Below are 23,621 nucleotides of genomic sequence, written 5' to 3'. Positions count from 1 at the left end.
CCTCAAGAAACTTACCGAACTGCGCATCAAGTTTCGCTTTTTTCAATGTTGCAGGAAATGGAGGAGGTATAACAATTTTGGATTGTGCAGTGGGTGCTGGTGTAGAGTTAGAAAACTTACTTTTGGATGTCTCAGTCTGTTCATCCGATAATTGACCTTTTTTGCTTTTCTTTGGACTCTAAAACTTTCTCACTCTTCAACTCGATGGCCTTCACTTACTCTTTTGGATTGGTCTCTGTGTTACTTGGCAAGGTGTCCGGTTCTCTACTTGCTATCATCTTAGCCAACTGTCCAATCCGATTCTCTAGCACCTTTATCGATGCATCTTGGTTTTGGAGTCTAGTTTCGGTAGATGAGATGAACTTAGACATCATCTGCTCCAAATTGGACTTTTCTTCTCTAGGAGGGTCGGATCTGTACATTGGTTGTTTTCCATACAGTTGTCCTCCCTGTGGTCGATTCGGACTGTTTTGACCACCCCATGAGAAGTTGGGATGTTGCATCCATCCAGGATTATATGTGTTACGGATCATTCCTTGGACGGTTTTGGACTCCCACTTAACTCATTGGTGCCTCGTTTTGCACGTAAAAGGGGTTACCATCTTGACAGTCCTTCGCAAAGTGTTCACCTCCACACTTATCACAAAATATCTCTTGAAGACGCATAGCCGTGCCACCCATATTCAAGCCGTCCAATTTCTTGTTCAAGACATCAAGTTGCGCAGTAATAGCAGAAAGGTCAGTTACCTGGTGAACTCCTACACTTCTACGCTGGTTGTTCTTTTCAGATTGAGGATGATAGCTGCTAGCAGCCATCTCTTTCAATAACTCATATACTTCCTCAGCAGCTTTTCCCAATAGGTTTCCACAAGCAGCCACATCTATCATAGTATGATTAGGAGTAAGCAAGCCATAATAAAATGTTTAAACTTCTAACCCAAGCTGCAATTCGTGATGCGGATATCTCCGTAATAAATCTTTGAGGCACTCCCATGCCTCATATAAAGACTCCTGCTCGAATTGAGCAAATGTGGTGATGTCTGTCCGCAGCTTCATGGACTTAGATGGAGGAAAGTATTTAATGAGAAATGCTTTCGCCATGTCCTCCCATGTTGTGATAGAACCTACAGGCAAACAATTTAACAAGGATTTAACTTTGTCACGTAAGGAGAAAGGAAATAAGCGCAATCCAACAGCATCATCAGAAACTCCATTAAATTTAAAAGTATCACAAATTTCAATAAAATCTGCGATGTGCGTGTTTGGGTCATCTAATGCAGATACCCCAAACTGGACCGTATGCTGGATCATCTGAATTAAAGCTGGCTTGATTTTGAAGTGGTTTGCCCGCACAATAGGCCTCACAATGCTGGGGCGTGCACCATCCAAAGAAGGCTGTGCATACTCTAGCATTGGTATGCAGCGTGGCACCTCAACATGTCTATCTTCATGGTGTTCCTCCTCATGCTCGTGCTCGTACCTCTCCATCAGTTCCTTAAGTCTCTGCTGATGTCTTCTTCTGCGGAAAGTTCTTTCAATTTCAGGGTCAAACTGCTCAAACTCCACGTCAAGTGACTTTGGCATGCACTGGAAAAGATACCTGAAATAGAATATGGAGTGTTAGCTCAAGAAAACTAAAATAATGCTAAAGAAAATAACTAAAAATAAAATTGTGAATTAACAATCCCCGGAAACGGCGCCAAAAACTTCATCGAGCAAAACTTGCACTGTAAACCTCTCAGTCAAAATTAACAGTATTTAAGCTCGAAATAATCGCAAGTACACGATGTCAAGTAATAATATAATGTACTAGAGTACGAGTATCGTTCCACTCGAGACTGTATTTTGCAATTATTATTTCCAGTTATCAAATCCTTAGCAACGAAATTTGAATGATTGTTTTCTGCTACTATAATTAAATAAAAACTCGAAGAGAAATTTCAAGAATTAAATAATGAGATATATAATCCAGAATGGTTAATTAAAATTCAATGAAAAATGAATTTGTTGGGAATCTCGGTTCACCTACCCCTTGTTATTTACGTAATTCGCTAAATAGTGATTTACGCTTTTGACAGGATTTCCTACACCATTGAACACGCCCTCTCGAGCTATGCCAAATTAATTCTACTTAGTGAAGTAATTTCTTTAATTATTTATCAAAGGTTAATCGCATGCCGATCTATGAAATCCCCTAATTTTCGACCCTCGGGACTATAACTATCAACATGTATCCAACTTCATAATTCTATGTAAATTGTAGTTTCACGGACTATGCTACTCGTTCCTGTTACAAGCTATTCTCTCAAACTTACTCACGATATTAGATGATTATTAAAGTTAGCTACGCTTTAATAACATCATGAAAAACAATAGACTCAAGAATAAATCAAAAGTAAACACGTAAATTAATTAAATCAAATTTCGGGGTAGGATCCCTTTAATCCCAACAAATATGAAAATTTAGCTTCTCGATGTCATAATTAAAATAAGCAAAACAATGTTTGAATAAGAGAAAATAAACTCGAAATACTAGACGAGACGAAATCTGTGAAGAATGGTGAAATCTTCAATCCATGCACTTGCTCCAAGCTTTTCTCTCCTTCTTCTCTTCCTTGACTGCTGAATAATGTCCCAATTTTTGTCCTAGGTCTTTTGTTTTAGCCTCTATTCTTTCCATGTTGAAAATAACCCAAAATTGGAAATTTCTTTTTTTACTCGCGCTGGGGAGGTCAAGTTTTACCGCCCTAGCACGAGGTCTTCTGTAATGTTGGTCGCTTCCAATGCATCTCGCGCTGGGGCGGTCAAACTTAACGCTCTAACGTCAGGTCTTCTGTTTTTTTCTTCAACCTCTCGCGCTGTGGAGGTAAAAATTTACCGCCTTAGCATGTATATCCATAAAACATACTATGTTGTCAGCATGCTCGTTGGAAATCATAACACGTTCATACTTACGTAAAAACTTTCAAAACTTTAAAAATAATCGTCAAAACATTAAGCAATTTAAACTTCAATATTTTTCATGCAAAATAAACAAAAAATGCATATTATGGATTGAATGATGTGTCAAGAGAGTTTAGAAGCGTGTCGTTGCATTTTAGAATGCTCGAATACGCGATTGTCGGCATGGGGTGCGAGGAAGAACGAACGGGCGACGAAGACTCCTTGTTTCTTCCCTTGCAATTTTCAAAATTTAGTGTGTGTATTGTGTGGGAGGATCGGCTGATTATGGTGTAAAAAGACCTAGGTTTCTATTTTATAGTTTTTAATTTGCATGATAATGAGCTTGGGTTTTGGGCTTTCAAGTTTAGGGGCAATGGGCCTACTCATCCTAGGTAAATTAGGCCCAATAACACCTATTTAATTGAAAAATAAAAGTTCATAAAAATTTGTTTTCAAAAATAATGCATTTGATATTTTAAAAGTCCCTCGTTTGCCCAAAACCGGCTTCCCGGATGAAATCGATCTCATTTCATAAAATAATTTGAACTCTATCATTTATAGAAAAATTTTAATAATATTGAATCATATTAATAAGCCTTGAAAATATTTATTAAAAAATATTTATTTTGTCTTGGTCGTCCTCGGTCTTCTTTCCCCATCCTATTATCGAATATTTGGGTAAAATCTTTCAAATTCATGAAATCATGCATTTTAAACATTTAATCATGTAAAATATATCATTTAAATATTTAAAATAATTTAGGAAAAATAAATATGCAATTTAAATCATTTGCATACATGCGGTTTACGTGCACTAATTTTTCGGGCGTTACACATTTACTAAATTGGCATACAACCGTCTGTCCTGTAAAGTCTGTAGTACGGTCCTCAGATTTTGACTGTGCTCCTCTATGCTCTTCGAATAAATCAGGATGTCGTCTATGAAAACTATGACGAATTGATCCAAATACGACTGAAATACGCGATTCATAATGGTTTATTCACGTTTTTATGGGTTTGGCATGAGAAAACTTGATTTTCTTGAGGTAGTTCATGTGTTCTTTAATGTTTAAATGGGCTGCCAGGTTCCAAGCTTGAAGGAGCACGATCCATGAGTGTATATGTGTCATAGGAGTGATTCTAATAGGTCTAGTATGACAGCACAAAGAGGTCGAACAAATTCTTCATGGTTTGGGTTGTGTGCGATTTTAGGGTGCGTGTGGCTTAAGTGATCGAGGGGCAGTACCTGCGACTTATATTTTGGTTTCTGGAAATGTGTTCAACATATGATTGGTAGAACTCTGTGTTATCTTCGATTCGATAGCAAACTCGTAATTTTCTGATAAGAAACGAGGGAGATATGATTTTTAATGTAAAACCGCACAAGCTGTGAAATTTATGTGTCACAAAACTCGTCATCCTCTGCTGTTTCAAATTCTGCGACTTTTTGGTTGGTTTTCTGAAAATGAGTTCAACACATGATTTATAGCACTCTTTGTTATCTTCGATTCAATAGAAATTTTGTAATTTTTTGATAAGAAACAAGGGAGATATGATTTTTATCGTTTAACCGCACAACCTGTGAAATTTCTGTGTCACAAAACCAGTCACCCTCTGTTATTTCAAATTCTGCGACTTTTTGGTTTTTCTAAAAGTGTGTTCAACATATGATTTGTAGCACTCTGTGTTATATTTGATTTGATAGTAAATTCGTATTTTTCTGATAAAAAAAGAGTGCGATATGATTTTTGTCGTAAAATCGCTCAAGCTGTGAAAATTTTTGTGCATACGGTGGAGATTTCCAGCAATCTTTGGGCTTGTTCAATGTGTCATAAGTGGTCTGGAACGGGTGATTTAGAGGCTGGTCATGTAGGTTTAAGTCACGGTTTAAGTTGGGGAAGATTTGGTTAAGTTTCGGGTTGATTCGGGCTAAAACCGAGACTCCAGTCCAAGTTTTAAAACGAATCAGTTAAGTTTTGAAAAGGGCTCAAGTTTACGTCTAAGAAATACTTTTAAAAATGTTTTGGGATGTTTTAAGGAGTTTGGTAAGCTTTGGGTCGAAATTTAGAGGTCCAGGGGTAAAATGGTCATTTTTTGTTTCCAAGGGCAAAATGGTCATTTTGCACTCACGCGGCGTGAGATTTTAGTACTGGCAGCGCCCTGAAAGAAAATTACGTATATGCATGATTTTTATAAGTGGTGAATATAATGACATGTTTTTGAAGGATGGAAGTTGGTTGTTACTAATACGATGATACGATGATATGATTGGAGATATCGTGAGGGAAAAGGCCCCCAGAGGGAGCACGTTTACGGGAGAAGACTCCAGAGAGAGCATGATGATAGGATCGATTTATCAAGAGTATTTAGAAGGGGGGGTTGAATAAACACTCATAATTAAAATGAATCTTTTCGAATTTTGAATTCAGTTTGGTGACAAACTGATTCTCGGAATCTTGTTGGTCAATGACAATCAGTTAAACTAATAGTAGTTGCGGAAAATAACTGACTGAAAGATAGAATACAAAACTGAAATAAAGTACGCAAGGATTGTTTCTGGATGTTCGGAAATTTCAATCACTCCTATGTCACCCCTTCTATCTCAAGGATAAGATTTCCACTAAAAGACTTTGATCGAATACAAGACTTGTACTGACCCACTTCAGTTTGGACTTAACACTTCCAAAACTGAAACTCTTAGCATACAACAGCTTTTATCAGTTCGTGACTGATCTTAGCACAACTGATATATTCTTGAATGAATTACAAAGTGCTAACACGCTCAAAGTGTAGCTTTAGATGATACTGATATGTCTGATATACGTGAGCTGTAAATTGTGATTTTAGCAGCGTAGCAGCAAGCTTCAATAATGCGTTGATGGTTTTTCTTCTCAGCTGTGTTGTTCACTTATTTATATGCTTCCTTTCCAACGGTAACTTGAGATGAATTTGAATCTTTGTATCCGTTGATTTTTTACTTGATTATTCCTGGGATATTGTTTCCTTCATTTATTGTGATGCGGCGTCTTAACTGCTTTCGCCGAAATGCGTTGTTCTAAGCTGTATTGATTTAAGTGCGGCGTTGCAATCTTCTATGTCTCTTTGTCGGTTGATCGTTCTTTCCCGAGACATGTTCAGTTGAAGGAAGCATACGGCTGAATATATCAACTGATCGGTTTCCAACTGATCAGTCAGCTGTTTTCAAGAATTCAATTAAGTTCAACTGATCTTGGTATTCTTCGAAAGTTCAGTTCAGCTGGGTTCAGTTGCCTTAGATAATATGCGCGATACTCTTCAGTTAGGCAAGCTGTATAGATCGAATATTTGATCAGTTAGTTCCAATAAATAATCGGTTTGTCAAACATCCGAAATTAAGTTTCCAACAATTTCCCCCTTTTTGGTGTTTGACAAAACTAAGCAACGAATAACTGATCAATGAAGCTCATGTGATCTTCAAGTTCGTTGTAGATAAAATAATCAACTGTTGTGTACAGATTCGTACAATGAAAGAATAAAATAATCTGAATGAAATAATTTGTAGCTACATTGTATCAAATCTATTGAGCTGATCTCCATTGAACTGCTGATCTGATGATCTATTCCCCCTTTTTGTCAAACGCCTCCATTCTGACAGATAATCTCTTAACATTGGTTGAAAGAATCTTGACGGAAGTGGCTACGTCTGCGAATGCATTGAGCACAGTGGTTTGCATGAAGTCTATCTTTCTTGATACGAGTGTCTCCACCGCATCAACTCTTTTGCTGATAGTGTCTTGAGTCGCTGAGAGACTTTCTGCTATACCTCTATTCTTTTTGATTTCAGCAATTGCAAAGGAAAGAGAGGTCATGGTACTTTGAACTGCCTTCAGTTTCTCTGAGTTAAATACTTCTGCATGTTCCAGTTTCAAAGAATGGGCGAGTTGAGTATGCTGAATGTTAGAGATGGCAGAGAGAATTTTATGCATATTATTCTGAATATCTTGAATTTCTTCAAGAACTAATTCAAGATCATTAGATGAATGAGGTGGTGAATGTCCAGAAGTTCCAGGTGCTTGTCCTTCGGAGACTGGATCAAAGACCACTAAGGTCCTGTCAGTTATAACTGTCTCTGCAATGGTCTGTTCTGGAACAATTATTTCAGCAACTCCAATTTGATCTGGGGGAGGAGAAGATAGATCCTGAGTAGCAACTGAATTGTCCGGCTGAATAGGCAAATTTGTGGTATCTTCAGTCGGAGCATCAAGAACTGGTGCTTNATATTTGATGATCAGCAGCAGTAGGTTGAGGCACATTCTGAACTGGCTCGTCAGTTGTAGCAGCTTGTTCAGGAGATGGTTCACGGTGCCGAGAAGGTGAATCAGCATCTTCATCTTCTGAAGTGCCTTCATGAATAACAAGTTCCTGATCCGTCTCCCAAAATTTTATTTGGGATTGCAGAGTTAATAGATCAGTTTCTAGCTAAGTGATCACAGCTCGATCATTGTATGCAGTTGGACTTGTGGGAATATAGTTGGCTTTCAATTTTTCGATCAGTTGGTCCAACTTTTTAGCTCGGACTTGATCAAAGAAGTAGTTCTTGCGCTCCAAGGCCTGAGTTATTGTTGCAGCCTTCACCACTCTCAGAACAGTTGTCTCCAATTTGATAAATGTGTTCAGCTTGGACTTCTTCTTCAGCTTCTTGGCAAAAGTATGTGTTCTAAACTTCGTCCAAGCGTCACAAATGTTCATTTTTGATGCAGCAAAGGCATTGACCCGTTCCCATATGAGGTCAATATGAGTTTGAATAGCATTTGAGGGCCTTGGTTCTTTGATCATCTTGCCCTTTCCTTTCTCATCAGTAAGAATATGTGGAATGTTTAGTCCAGAGTGAGTAGAGTCCAGTCTTTCCTGAATAACAATTCCCTTAGATCGAGCAGGGGCAAGAATTGAAGGTCGTTTGATTTGAGTCAAGGGAGCTGAATCTTTTGCTGATTTTTTTTCCTTATCAGCAGGAATTGCTGTCAAGAGAACAGCCTGAATAGGCTGTTGAGTATCTGATGCCTTTGGTTTCTCAGGAACAGCTTTCAGCGAAGCCACTGGCTTTGTTTTCTGAGTCCTTTGCTTCTTGGTGATCAGCTGAAAATGTGTTTCCTCAGAATCTGATCCACTGACAATCAGTTTCCTCTTGGTAGATTTCAGTTGGGCCTAAGACCTAGCCTTTTTAACTGATTTGGGAGCAGCCTGCTGCATCCCAATCTCTTTCTTGATCTTAACGAATTGATCAGGAGACAATTCCAGTTTGGTTTTTTGTGGCAATATGTTCTTGTCAGATAATACCTTAAACTTGGATAGCTTTTCAGCATTGTCAGCCACTAAACCTTGTGTTTTCAGTAGATAACTGATTTGAACTGCATAACCTCTGGATTGCTTGGTAGATTGAAGCATATTTCGCAAAATACTGAAAATAATATGCCTCCAGTTCATTTTCTTCTCTGCCATTATCACGGTCATGACTTGAAATTTTTCAAGAGTAAGGGCTGCAAATGAACCAGCCTTAGCCAGAATGACCTTGGCAACAATATCAGCCAGCAATTGAATGTCTGACTTCAGTTCTTTCTTAGGATCGGAGACTTTGATTTTCCGTCCATCAGCAGATAACAAAGATTGCATTTCTTCAATATCAACAGTTTGTACCTCAGAGAAGCTGATAATTCCTTCAGTTGGTAGAGAGAAGATTTCCCTGAAAGTTTCTTCAGATATGATCATTAGCTGATTATTGATAGTAATAGAGATATTTCCATCAATAGTAACAAAACCCTTTGTATAGAAATCATTGATTTCCTTTGGATAGATGATTTGTGAAGATTGCCCTAGAAACGTCTTCAGCCCAGCTGATTCTAGTTTCAGAAAAAAATTCTTCACCTCAACCTCATTTACTGATAAAACTGAATCGAAATCAATGGCCATAGCATTTAGAACGTGCGCGGGGATTTGGTTTGCCATTTCAGATAATGAAGAAACCTGTAATTTTCAAGAAATAAGCTTTGAGAAGGTATTTTCTCTGAGAAAATCTTTGTGCGTGTAAAAGAGAGAACTGAATCGAGGCGGGGAGAAATACACATGTGTGAGACTGTTCAAATTTTTGGACACGTGTCAGCCCATAGTAAAAACATGTGTACGTGTGCAAGAGTCGTGTATATAAGTTTAATGGCCCAAGTGGGTCCACGTAGTAAAATTCTATTTGTTATAATATCAGTCACATCACTTTGATTTAGGATAAAATCATTCTTAATTAGTTAACGTATGTGAGAAGATTTGTAAAATAACCAACTGAACGATCAGTTGTGAAACTGATCCGTTTCAGTTGAGAATTTACAAACAATTGTCTTCTCAGTTAACCTCTTAAAAAACTAATATTCCCCCTTAATGGGTGCGCAAAATAATTAAAAATGACGATAAAAATAAATTTAAAGCTTAAGGAATTTATTGTTTGCTGGAACGTACACGGCCCTTCAGCTTCCATAACTCTCGGCTATAAATAGAAGTAACACATTTAGTTTCAGTCATATTAGTGAAATATTTAAGATAAAAGAAATGGCTGGTGCGAGTAGCTCGAGTACTTCGCCGTTTTCTCTGGAAGCCAGGAAGGCTCAGATAGAAGATGAAGTCTTCTATGAGAATCTTCAGTACTGGGAGAAGTTACAAGAACTTGAGTTCTTGTATAACACTGGAGAGGCTACCACTCCTGAATGGGTGGCAGAGCTGAGGAAGGTGTGGGAGCACTTGCACATAACTGAGTGCATGGACGTCTTTAAGGATGGTCATAGTCATCAGCTGATGCTCCGGAAGGAATTGAAGATCCTGAGGCGCATAGCTTATTCACACAGCTTTGCCAAGACGTCCACTCCACCTTTATCCACTTGGTTGAAGATGTGGATAATTGATGTAGAGGAAAAATATTATGTTGTAATGCGAGCTAATGTTTATGCTTGAATAAAATATTTATCTGAGTTAATTTTGTCTTTTTCTTTCCTGCAAATTGGCAGTTTCATTAGTTGTTGTAAATGAATTACTAACTGAACAAATGAACTGTTAAAGAACTAATATTAGTTGACTGTAAACTGAAATCAGTTAAGATTTAAAAACCAGACTGATATCAGTTGAAAAAATGAATCAACTGGTAATTAACAAACTGATATCAAATAAGCAACTGATAGATAAGAAGCCTGGGTAATTGAGAAAAAGCTTTGTTGGCTTGAGACTCTTCAACTTCTTTGACATTAAATGTCACCTGTCTATAAATAAGATAATAGCAGTGAGTTGTGAGATAATATCATTTAAACATGGCAGATTCAGATATTTCCGATGCTTGTAGTAGTACGCATGTTCACGTTACTGAAGAAACAAGTGCTTATTTAGAAGAGTTGAAGAAGAAGATGGAAGAATATGTCTTGAAAAAGGTGATGTCAACATGGTTCAAAATTCATGAGTTGCAGAGAATAAGTAGTAGTGGTGCGACTCCTTCTCGAGTTCAAGCAGCAACAGCCAGAAGATACTTGGAACGATTTGAAGTCAGACATGTTACAGAGCTTGTCGATGACAAGGTTCTGTTACAAGAAATGCTGTGGAAGGAGTGGCATGTGATTAAGAAGATTTTTATAGCTAAATCATTCTCTTGAATCCGAATTTATGAATTGAACAATTTTATTACAGAATGGCTGGATTCAGTTGGTTCTTAATTGTCTACTGTAAGATGGAATCGTTTTTATTCTTAATAACATATCATTTTCAGTTTATTGTTGTGTCCTTATTTTCTGCAGACAATTTCATTAGTAAAGTAGGATTAACAATTTTTTTTATGATAAATCAATTAAACCACGAAAGTAAGAAAACTTAGTCTCGGGTAATGGTTTGGTGAAGATGTCAGCTGCTTGTTGCTCAGTTGATATATACTTCAGTCGAATGTCCTTCTACAAAGCATGATCTCTAATGAAGTGGTGTCTGACATCTATATGCTTTGTCCTTGAGTGAAAAACTGGATTATAGGTAATGACAATTGTGCTCGTATTGTCACAAAATATGGGCGATTCATTTGTAATTATTCCATAATCTCTCAGTTGTTGCTGGATCCAGATCAGTTGTGCACAACAACTACCACCAGCTAGATATTCTGCTTCAGTTGTTGAGGTAGCTATAGATGTCTGCTTCTTACTGAACCAAGAAATCAGTCGGTCTCCAAGAAACTGACATGATCCACTTGTGCTTTTACGATCTAGCTTACATCCTGCATAATCTGCATCTGAATATCCAACTAAATTGAAAGAAGAGTCTTTAGGATACCATAATCCGACATTTTGTGTGCCCTTAAGATATTTCAAAATTCTTTTGGTAGCTGAGAAATGTGATTGCTTAGGATTTGCTTGAAATCTGGCACACATACAAACTGGAAAAACAATATCAGGACGACTAGCAGTTAGGTATAATAATGAACCTATTAAACCTCGGTACAGCGTCGCCTCAACTGATATTCCCCCTTGATCAGTGTCCATTTTAACTGATGAGCTCATGGGAGTGGTTGCAGCTGAACATGATTCCATTCCAAATTTCTTTAGCAATTCCTTTGTATATTTAGTCTGACTGATGAATATACCAGTCTCCAGTTGCTTCACTTGCAGTCCAAGAAAGAATGTCAGTTCACCCATCATGCTCATTTCAAACTTGTCCTGCATTAACTTAGCAAACTTTTCGCACAATTTGGGTTTAGTTGACCCAAATATAATGTCATCAACATAAATTTGAACAAGTAAGATATGATTATTTTTAGAAAATTTAAACAAAGTCTTATCAACTGATCCTACGGAAAAATCATGATCAGTTAGAAATTTTGAAAGGGTTTCATACCAAGCTCTGGGAGCTTGTTTAAGACCATACAGGGCTTTGTTCAAATGATAAACATAATCAGGTAAACTATGATTTACAAAACCTGGAGGTTGTTCAACATATACTTCTTCCTGCAGCTGACCATTTAAGAAAGCACTCTTCACATCCATCTGGTATACTTTGAAGTTCTTGTGTGATGCATAAGCAAGAAAGATTCTTATTGCCTCCAGTCTTGCAACTGGTGCATAAGTTTCATCATAGTCAATTCCTTCTTCTTGCCTATATCCTTGTGCCACAAGTCTTGCTTTGTTGCGTACAACTGACCCGTCTTCATTCAGTTTGTTCCTGTACACCCATTTTGTACCTATAATAGTTTTTGAAATTGGTCTTGGAACTAAGTTCCAGACATTGTTATGAGTGAACTGGTTTAGCTCTTCTTGCATTGCATTTACCCTGTTAGGATCAGCAAGAGCTTCATCAATTTTCTTCGTTTCTAGTTGTGAAACAAAAGCTGAATGAATAAATAAATTTAGCATTTGATTTCGAGTTCTTACTGGATCTGATGGATTTCCTATTACCAGTTCATGTGGGTGTGATTTTTTCCATCTGTACTCAGTATTTGTTCTATCAGCAATTTCTTCAGTTGGTAACTGAACACAATTTTCAGTCTCAGTTGGTGCTTCGTCAACTGGTATTTGAGTGTTATCATTATGCTCTATCAACTGATCATCAGCAACGACTTTATGTACATCTGATTGGTCCAGTACTTCTGGTTCAGGTGTTTGAAATCTGTTTTGATTGCTGTGACTTTCATTTTTGCTATCATCTTCCAAAATGATATCTGTAAATCGATCAGCTAGCTCAACTTGATCAGTTGGCTTATCAGTTAGTTCAGTTTCATCGAAATCAACATGAGCTGATTCTTCAACATTTAGGGTTTTCTTGTTGAAGACTCTATAGGCTATACTAACTGATGAGTATCCAAGAAATATTCCCTCTGCAGATTTAGCATCAAACGCTTTTAAATAATTTTTACCATTATCAAGGATAAAACATCTGCAGCCGAATATTTTGAAATAAGTAATTATACTTTTTCTTCCATGCCAGATCTCATATGGTGTTTTCATATGATTCTTATTAATCATTGATCTGTTCTGAGTATAACACGCAGTGTTTACTGCCTCTGCCCAAAACCTTTGAGAAATACCAGAATCAGCAAGCATTGTTCTAGCAGCTTCTTTAAGGGTCCGATTTCTTCTCTCAGCTACACCATTTTGCTGAGGAGTTCTGGCTGCTGAGAGCTCATGCTTAATTCCAGCATTTTCTAGAAAATTTGAAAGAGTTTGATTGATGAATTCAGTTCCTCGATCAGATCTGATTCGATCAATTCCAACTGATTTTTCATTTAAAAGTCTTTTGAAGAGCTTTATCAGTTGTGAAGCAGTATGGTCCTTAGATTTGAGAAAAATAACCCAAGTAAATCTTGAAAAGTCATCTACGACCACCAAGGTGTATTTCATTCCCCCTAAGCTCATGACTGGTATAGGACCAAAAAGATCCATGTGCAACAGTTCTAAGCATCGGGATGAAGATTTACAACCCTTGTTTTTAAAAGAGGATCGTACTTGTTTACCATACTGACATGCTGAGCAAAGTTTTTCTTTTGAAAAATCTATTTTGGGCAAACCAGTTACAAGTTCATGTTTACTCAGATAGGCAATGGTTTTAAAGTTTAAATGATTTAGTCTCTTATGCCACAACCAGTTTTTAGATGACTTGGAAGCAATAAAACAAACTGGTGCATAAGTTTGATCATTCCAACTGACTTTATATGTGTTTCCACAACGTTTGCCAGTTAGTATGATTTCATCAGTTGAAGTTTTGACTGAACATGAATTTTTGTCAAATTGTACTGAGAATCCACTGTCGCATAACTGACTGATACTAATCAAGTTATACTTCAGGTTTTCTACTAATAGAACATCTTTAAAAGTAAAGTTACCATGGATAAGCTTACCCTTACCCACAGTTCTACCTTTGGAATTGTCCCCGAAACTGATGTTTGGACCACTGTATTTGGTCAGTTGAGATAGCACACTTGCATCTCCTGTCATGTGTCGCGAACATCCACTGTCCAAATACCATATTGAGTTCTTGTTTGTACCTGTTATCTGCAATCACACACATAATAAAACTTGGTACCCATACTTATTTGGGTCCTGAGCTGATTAGTCCCTTAGGAACCCACACTTGGATTAGTCTAACAGACTTTCCAGTAGTTGTATTCCAAATTGTTTTTCTCGGCTTTTGTGTGCATGGTGTGTAGTGTACAGATGATACATTATGTATTTTAGGTTTATTCAACTGATTGTTTAGTCTGTATCTCTTCTGAACTGGCTTGCAGTTATAGTAATTGAAGTAGCTATTTGAATAGTTTTTGTGAAACCTCTTTGATGACTGACTTTGTGAATCAGTTGAGGATTTTTGACTATAACCAATCTCATATCTTCTAGCCTTGTTCATATTTACAGTAGGTTGCTCAATCAGCTTACTAGGCTCAATTTGTTCTTGTACTACTGCTGATTTAACAAAGTGAATATATTTCCCTTTGTCTATTTTTAGCTTTGGTTGAGTGTCATTTGGACACATTTCTCCTTGAGTGTTGAACCCTAAACCAGTTTTATCAGAAACTGATTTTTGTGAATTCTGCATTTCATTTAGTGCAGTAGATGACTTGTTCCAAGATTGAATGAGCTCAGTCTGTTTTGAGTTTTCAAGAATCAACTTTTGGATTAATAACTGATCTTTGTTTCTTTCTGCTTTTAACTCAGCAATTTCCCTTTTCAGACTCAACCCGTCAACTGATTCATCAGTTTTGGTTTTATTGTCTGTGGGATCAGTTTGCTTTGCTTTGATTTTTTCGAATAATGATGCAAGCTTTTGATATTCATTTACCATATCATGTAGTGTTAGAATGAGTTCTTCTCGTGTAAAGTCAGTTGAGCTGAAATCAAATACCTGTTGACTAGATGATTCTTCTTCTGCATCATTAGCCATCAGGCACTTGTCTTCCTCATCATCACTAGAGCTGCATGAGCTTTCTGGTTCTGACTCCTCACTGTCAGTTTCTGCCCATTTAGATTTGCTTTCTTCGGCTAAGAGTACCTCATGTTTCTTTCTGAAGGACTTCTTATCATCCTTGGGTTTTCTTTTGTTCTCATATGATTTCTTTCTTCTATCAGTTGAGCCTTGACTGTCCTTCTTGGGTTTAGGACAGTCAGCAATGAAGTGACCTGATTTGCCACAATTGTAACAAGCATTTGTTTCATCTTTGGAGTTGTTTCTTTGGTATGACTTCTGAAAGTTTCCTTGATTCTTTCTCATGAACCTTCCAAACTTTTTGATGAATAGTGACATAGCATCATTGCTTAACTGATCAGCAGATTTCTCAACTGAACTAGTTGGTTCTGTTCTGACAGCAGCTAGAGCAGTTGTGGCTGCTGGTGTGGATGGTTCTCCTTCTCTGGTTTGCAGTTCGAACTCATAAGCTTTAAGATCAGCAAATAGATCATGAAGTTTAATCTGGTTCAGGTCTTTGGATTCTCTCATTGCCATAGTTTTGACATCCCATTCTTTGGGAAGACCGCTCATTACCTTCAGTGCAACCTCTTTGTTTGTATACACTTTTCCAAGTGCATTTAACTCATTGATGATACTGCTTACTCTTTCATCATACTCGTGCATTGATTCTCCTGCTTTCATTTTGATATTATCAAACTTCTGAACTGCAACTGAAAGTTTATTTTCCTTGGTTTGATTATTTCTTTCACAAAGCTGGATCAGCTTTTCCCAAATTTCTTTGGCTGTCTTACACATCTTTATTTTGCTGAAAGTTATTTTGTCCAACGTCTTATACAGAATGTCTTTAGCCACATTATCAAGATTGGCTTTTCTTTTATCTTCAGTTGTCCATTCTTCTCTGGGCTTTTCTATTCTTTGTGGTGCCCCTTCTGTTATGGCAACTGCTGTATTAGTTTTCAGAATCTTCATGGGTCCATCAGTTATGACATACCACATGTCATCATCTTGTGCAGCTAAATGAGCCTGCATTCTGATTTTCCAATCATCAAATTCTTCTCTGGAGAACATAGGGATTCTGTTGAATGAAGTCATGCTAGCAAGTTTATATATCAAAAATATTCAAGAACAAGATTCAACCGCTCTGATACCACTTGATAGGATCGATTAACGTATCAAGAGTGTTTAGAAGGGGGGGTTGAATAAACACTCACAATTAAAATGAATCTTTTCGAATTTTGAATTCAGTTTGGTGACAAACTGATTCTCGCAATCTTATTGGTCAATGACAATCAGTTAATCTAAGAGTAGTTACGGAAAATAACTGACTGAAAGATAGAATACAAAACTGAAATAAAGTACGCAAGGATTGTTTCTGGATGTGCGGAGATTTCAATCACTCCTACGTCACCCCTTCTATCTCAAGGATAGGATTCCTACTAAAAGACGTTGATCGAATACAAGACTTGTACTGACCCACTTCAGTTTGGACTTAACGCTGCCAAAACTGAAACTCTTAGCATACAACAGCTTTTATCAGCTCGTGACTGATCTTAGCACAACTGATATATTCTTGAATGAATTACAAAGTGCTAACACGCTCAAAGTGTAGCTTTAGATGCTACTGATATGTCTGATATACGTGAGTTGTGAATTGTATTTTAGCAGCGTAACAGCAAGCTTCAATAATGTGTTGATGGTTTTTCTTCTCAGCTGCTTTGTTCACTTATTTATATGCTTCATTTCCAACGGTAACTTGAGATGAATTTGAATCTTTGTATCCGTTGATTTTTTACTTGATTATTCCTTGGATATTGTTTCCTTCATTTATTGTGATGCGGCGTCTTAACTGCTTTCGCCGAAATGCGTTGTTCTAAGCTGTATTGATTTAAGTGCAGCGTTGCAATCTTCTATGTCTCTTTGTCGGTTGATCGTTCTTTCCCAAGACATGTTCAGTTGAAGGAAGCATACGGCTGAATATATCAACTGATCGGTTTCCAACTTATCAGTCAGCTGTCTTCGAGAATTCAATTAAGTTCAACTGATCTTGGTATTCTTCGAAAGTTCAGTTCAGCTGGGTTCGGTTGCCTTAGATAATATGCGCGATACTCTTCAGTTAGGCAAGCTGTATAGATCGAATATTTGATCAGTTAGTTCCAATAAATAATCGGTTTGTCAAACATCCGAAATTAAGTTTCCAACACATGACGATCGTATTTCCATTGACATGATATGATGATATGTTAGGCCAATGCTCAGTTGACGGGTGAGAGTGTCGTTGATGTCTCCGTCGCCCGGTACTGTGGTTATACGTAGATGGATCCATCGAATAAAGCTGATACGAAAGTCACAACTAAAGAACAAAATTCAAATAAAGAAAATGTATACGTGTACGATGATTATGATGAGACATGTTTTGACGCGTTATGCGTTTATACGATATGTTTACGTTTATCCTTTTAAGTTCATGAAATGTATGTTGCTTACAGTATTTTTCACTGTTGCATGCTATGTATATGTACTTGCTATTAACGTTACAAATGTGTTGAGTCTTTAGACTCACTAAGTTTGAATGATGCAGGTGAGCACGTTGATGAGGAGACTGGAAGTGCCGATGACTGAGTAGGAGGAGTTGGATGTGTGCACGCTAACTTGAGGACTTTGTATTTTTCCGCATATATATATGATTTATGGGAGCTCGTTTTAGTAACTTTTTTAAATGGTTGACAAGGTTATTGTGTTGAGGGTTTTGGGCAGATTTTGATATGCTGGACGTTTTATATTTTTAAACGGTAAATTGTTTAGGTTGGTTGCTTTTTTCATAATTTTAACTGTAGTTATTTTATTCAGGACTGGGATCATTTTAAAAAATGTATGTTTCGAATTTATAGTTTTATATGGGCATAGTTTCGGCCATAGCAAAAAAAAATGTCCAGTTGAATTTTAAAATGAACGAGACAGTACAAACGTATAGTACGGTCCCTACATCTCATATATCCAAATCAAATTTGCAACCATTGGTTCATCGAGGGTTGCATATTAGATTTAATAGCTATGTCATACAATCATGAAATATTCACAGTGTCATCGCATGTACAACAAGAGAACCTTTATCCCTAATGTACATCTTACATTCTGGGCAGAGATTTCATGCACTACTATTTTGTTAGATCACGTAGGATATCCACACTCATATGTGAGAGGTGAATTCTCTACTACAGTGCACTGACTCCTACACATGTCGCAACTGCACCAAACTTCGCTACCTTGTGACCCTCGCGGAGTAGGTAAACGAGTCAAAGCACCATCCTAGTATGTAGAGCCTCGGTGTTCTCTCGGGTCGTAAGAACTACTGATGTACAATCATAACCACATATTATTCTTCTCGATGAATGATAAACAATTTGAAAGTCAAAGAGAGAGTTGTTCGGTACAATCATCATATGATCATCCATATGCATTATTGGACATCTCTATGTCATTACCATGAAACATGATACACAACATCACAGATGCTAGTCTCAAGCTCAAGCGGCCTTTATCCTTGTTTTTAGGCGACTGAATCGACTATGAACTAATTTAGAATATACAGTGTTTTACAAATGAGTTTCAAGATCGAAGTACGATTCATTTATATTAAAGTATAATCAAGGTTTTTATTTATGTCGATTGCATGATTATAAATTCAAAGTAAAACGAAATCATAAAATGTAAATTATATGAAAATAAAAAATGTTTATTACATCTGAGTCAATAAATTAATTAGCAAACCGTTGACTCACAAGATATGTACTCTAACAAAGTCTTCCGATTTTTTTTAGTGAGTGGAGACTCCTTGGAAGATAAAGGAGAGGAAAAATGTAACATTCTAATCTCTTAAAAAGTGCTTGCCAGTTAAATGCCTTCCGATTTTTTTAGTGAGTGGAGACTCCTTTGAAGATAAAGGAGAGGAAAAATGTAACATTCTAATCTCTTAAAAAGTGCTTGCCAATGACCAATCAAATTGTGAGGAAGCCATACTTTTATTGAGATTTTTGGTTCGACTTTCCTTGTTTGGATTTATGCCTACAATATTAATAGTTGTTTATAATTGATTATTCGATGGTAGTTATTTGTGATATATTATAATCTTTGTTTTTAATCGTAATATGTTGAACAATCAGTGATTGTTATTATATATTTTGCATTTCAACATTTTTTTAATGGTAATCTGTTGAACAATCAGTGATTGCTATTACATATTTTGCATTTCAACAAAATACGATACTTATTTACTGCATATTTTGCATTTCAACGGTTATTTCTATTATTTGTTATAATCATTTGGTAGAGAGACCTAAAATTTTCTTGTAGAAAAATATGTACAACTTCCAACCCCGTTAACGGTTAGGCTATGACACGAGCAACAATCAATCAAATCTTACCACGTCTTACCACCAAAAGTCAACCAAATTACAATATTGCCACTCCCGCTTCTCGTTCTTTCACCGTTGCCATTCAATATCAAGAAACCTCAAACGAAGTCTTGGGGACATTCGCATCTCTACGAAATTCTCCCCTGACCCTGAACCTTATACCCTCTCTGCGCACATCCAAATTTTGAGGAATGCCATTTCCATCGCCAAGTTCTTGATTCGTTTCCGGTGAAAGATTACCCGGGACGATTACTGACTGTTGCGTGTTGAATTTGCCCGCGCCCATCATCGATCAAGAAAGCCACTTTTCTGGCCTATTCAACCCTTAGTTTACTGTGTTTGTTAGATGGATCTTCGCATCCCATTTTCAGTCCTCCTTTTGCAGTACTGAAAACCGAATTTCGGTGATACTGTAGCCTGTAGGCAGCGTTGCTTGTCGATTAAGCCCATTACCTTCACTGCAAGAATGGAGATTGAAAGATCAGTTTCTCTGCTTCAGGTATAAATGCTGGTGTCTCGGTTTCTTTTCGCGAAATAATCAGATTTGGTTCTTGGGATCGTTTTTTCTGGACATTTTTCTTGTCGGTTTTTCCTTCTCTTTCGAATGGTTGATGATTATTATTTTTACTTATTGAATATAAATTTTTATACAAATTTATGTTGTTTTTTTTAATATTGTTTCATTTTAGTTGATGAACATTTCTTTTGTCGAGAATTTTAAATGTAGTATATGGAGGATGAAGGTTTGGTGCCATCTGGCAAGGAAGAAATTAGGAGAAGAAACGTTATTGTCAAGCTCAAACAGGTGTTCTTTCTTAACTTGTTCTTAAGAATAAATTTTAATCACGAAAAATATGGTGTTCCTTGTACTAATTAATGGTTTTTTATGTGTATGCTTTTCATACTCTATATAGCAATTTCAATGCTAAAATGATTTCTGAGCTTGAAGCATTTGTTGCCTCATAGTGATGTAGACACGCGGATTCAGAGTATTTGAAGGAAGTGCTGTATTAATCAGGATGTGGGAAATTTCGAGGATCACACTAGGAGAAATATTTAGCTGTAACTCATGGTGCAGAGTCACATAAAAATGAGGTTTTTAATGTAAATTCAGTCAGATATTATATTGTCAAACTAAGGGGGTTGGTGTTAGTCGAAAAAAATGTTCAAGGCGGTAAGTTCTTTGTCATCTCTTGTCCTCATTTTCTGTTACTCTTTCTTGATAGTCACTCTTTTCGTTTTTCGTCATAGTAAATCTTTCACGTGTTTCCAAAGCTGTGTTCTACAAGTTTTATGCAACTTAGACAGAACGAGAATTCTCTCAAAGTGACTACGAATTGAAAGAGTTTAAACTGCCTACTAAGAGGAAGTCCCGGACTTTGAAGCCTTGTGTGATGTTGCCAAACTTAATGTTTTTGTTTCTTACAGATTGTGTTTGTGTGGGCTAAGAAGATAGCTTACGAGCACCGACTCCCAAAGAGTTGCATCAGGGCTGCTTCCGCCACAATTATAACCTATGGATCATATGGCCTTGGAGTAAGAAAAACACCATTCTACTACTTTTATGGTGGTAATTCTTAGTGAAGACTGATTTTTTTCCATTTCAAATCCTCACATGGTATACGGGCACTTACCCTTGTATTTTATACCAGTAAGAAATTACTGGACACATTCTTCTGATTTTAAATTACAGATAGACATAGCTTTAATGTTATCTTGCCTTTCGCCTTCTGCCTATTCTAAAATAGATGTATTAAATATCGTTGATCCCCAGGTTCATAATCATGAGTCTGATGTTGATGCTCTGTGTGTTGGACCAGGCTTTGCTACTAGGGCGGTCAGCAATTCTCATCCTCGCATGTAAACTATTGCATTACATGTTCTTTATTCGTCTTTTCTTTGTCACACTTGTAGGAAGATTTCTTTATCGTTCTACGTAACATGCTCGAAAATAGACCTGAGGTTTCTGAGATCTACTGTGTCAAGGATGCCAAAGTTCCTCTCATCCGATTCAAATTTGATGGGGTCTCAGTTGATCTTCCCTATGCCAAGATCCATGGAATATCAGTTCCTGAGGTGGGATTTTGTCGCATTCATTTGATTTTAGAATGAGTTGAAGGTTTACAGCATATTCCTCTCGAAATTATGGCTGTTTATCTGCTGAATGTGTATCTGTAGGATGTGGATGTATTCAACCCATTCATTTTCGCAAATATGGATGAGATAAGTTGGAGAAGTTTGTCTGGTGTACGAGCTAATAGAAGCATTTTTCAACTTGTGCCAGGCATAGAGGTACTTTCTGCCCTTTTAGAATAACAATTCGGTAAGGAGAAGTTCATATTCATATGTCAATTTTGTCAAGGGTCGGGTTTGTATCGAAGCAATTGAAATTTATGCTCCAAATCTGTTGTGCTTGTTTAGGTATTTTAAACCATTGATTTCAAATTCTTCCCCGGTCATTTTATGCATTTATATCAAGAATTACAATGAAATTCAAATTCTTCCACCCAAAACAAATCAATTCAATTAAATGCAGCATGATGATTTTCGAATCCCATTACATCAGCCAGGTTTTTGTTGTCTTTGAAGAAACCATTTTCACTTATTTTCGATAGACTACTTTGGTTTTTGTTGTGTAAATAATTCTCTCCCAGAAACTTTTTCGTGAATATTGGGTTTAACATGATGGAAAGGACAATTTTTGTCATCGAAAATTATTGATATTTCTTACAGTATTTGCTAAAAGTTCTCGATTAATCTCTTATATTCTTTAATCGATTATACGTAGACATACAAGTCACTCCTGCGCTGTCTCAAATTTTGGGCAAGGAGACGAGGCATTTATTGCAATGTAAGGATTTCATTCCAAGTTATGGATAATAACAATTTCCATATTTTTCCCTTTCAATGTTTCTTTCTTTTTTAGGGAATTAACTTTGTTTCATCACTTATGATCATGTTAATTTTATGATCTGATAATTTAACACAGTTATTTGGATTTTTCGGAGGCGTTCACTTGGCAGTCCTTGTGGCTGTAATATGTCAAAGACATCCGGATACCTGGCTAAGTGCTCTGGTTTCAATTTTCTTCAAGACATTTGCCTTCTGGGCCTGGCCAACACCAGTTATCTTGTTTCATGATATAGTGCCGACACATTACCTTCATACGGAAAAGTCTCTAATGCCAATTCAGCTACCATGTAGCCTAAATGAATATTGTCGTTCTTACATAACTACAAGTACATTTGGCCGAATCAGAGAAGAGTTTCTACGCGGACACTACATGACAAAGGTTCGAAATAACTTCTTGTCTGATACATGCAACATGCTATTAAGTTGAACATCTGCCCTTTTGTGTTCTATCTTTGCTACTGTTTTTACAATTTTTTTGGTGATACAGGATGTCCTGAGCTCAAACTTCGATTGGAAAATTTTATTCGAGCCATTTTCTTATGCATACCACTATGCCCGATATTTTAAAATCCGTCTTTCATCGTCTGATAGAAATGAGTTACGAGACTGGGTTGGTTGGGTCAAGTGTCGATTGCGCTCCCTTCTAGTAAAGGTATCATACTGATTGCTCTTCGGTTGTCTATTCTGATATACTCTACTACTCCTTGTATTGACTACTATCTGAAAATGCCAGCATGTCCTATATATCTCTTGAAATACAAAATTTCATGCTTTGACAGTTGGAGGACTTGCTGGGATTTTGTGATCCCAACCCTACAGAATATGTTGATGCTACGCTACAGGCTCCAAATACGGTGTTTTTCTGGGGACTGAAGATTAGTAGAAGTCATAAGATCGACATTGATGCAATCAAGAAAGAGTTTGTAAAGAACATCAACTCTGGTAGTGAACGCGCTCTTGGAAAGATCGATTTATCGGTGGTAAAAGTTTCAGAATTACATGATATGAACCCCGAGCGAACTGAGGCATGCCGATGGGTTTCAGATGGCAATGGACAAAGAATTCCAGTTGCCTCAAACTATATGGCTCAAGAGTGGAGGTGGTGAATAGACGGGGGAGTGTGCAGTTTCGTTGAGACAACTTACATTTGTATTTTCTTCGGAAAACGGAAATATATACAAGAAAAAAAGGAAAACACAAATGGTTGGTTGAACAATCAAAACACAGCCTTATCCAATTAAATAAAAACAATAAAAAATCAAGTTTCGACCTCTGGATTAATTGCTTATTTTATTTGAGAAATGAATTTGGAAGAATGTGAAGCATTTGTAATCCTTTATTTTAGGTTGAAGGTTAACTCAATTATCTAAATTTAGAAGCTTCGAATCTATGGATTTGACATTAACCAAATAA

The 23,621-nt window shown here is 36.9% G+C and overlaps 1 protein-coding gene and 1 non-coding gene across 2 annotated transcripts; both read left to right on the top strand.

The window, feature by feature from the left end:
• The first annotated feature begins 946 nt into the window (after positions 1-946).
• LOC140989089 (small nucleolar RNA R71) lies at positions 947-1,052 on the top strand. The gene has a single exon (XR_012177435.1). It is a non-coding gene; the product is annotated as a small nucleolar RNA R71 (small nucleolar RNA).
• Positions 1,053-19,329: 18,277 nt separating this feature from the next.
• On the top strand, positions 19,330-23,314 carry LOC140987489 (nuclear poly(A) polymerase 3-like). Its single transcript, XM_073456018.1, has 10 exons — positions 19,330-19,794; positions 20,023-20,100; positions 20,724-20,831; positions 21,070-21,132; positions 21,210-21,371; positions 21,474-21,587; positions 22,084-22,146; positions 22,285-22,587; positions 22,696-22,860; positions 22,988-23,314. Exons 1-10 carry the CDS (start codon positions 19,762-19,764, stop codon positions 23,312-23,314), a joined length of 1,416 nt encoding a protein of 471 aa, XP_073312119.1. The 5' UTR covers positions 19,330-19,761.
• Positions 23,315-23,621: the final 307 nt, after the last annotated feature.

The sequence above is a fragment of the Primulina huaijiensis genome, chromosome 11 (assembly GCF_012295235.1).
Source record: "Primulina huaijiensis isolate GDHJ02 chromosome 11, ASM1229523v2, whole genome shotgun sequence".
NCBI lineage: Eukaryota > Viridiplantae > Streptophyta > Magnoliopsida > Lamiales > Gesneriaceae > Primulina > Primulina huaijiensis.
The sequence above is the reverse complement of the archived record's forward strand: the minus strand, read 5'-3'. Positions and strand labels throughout refer to the sequence as shown.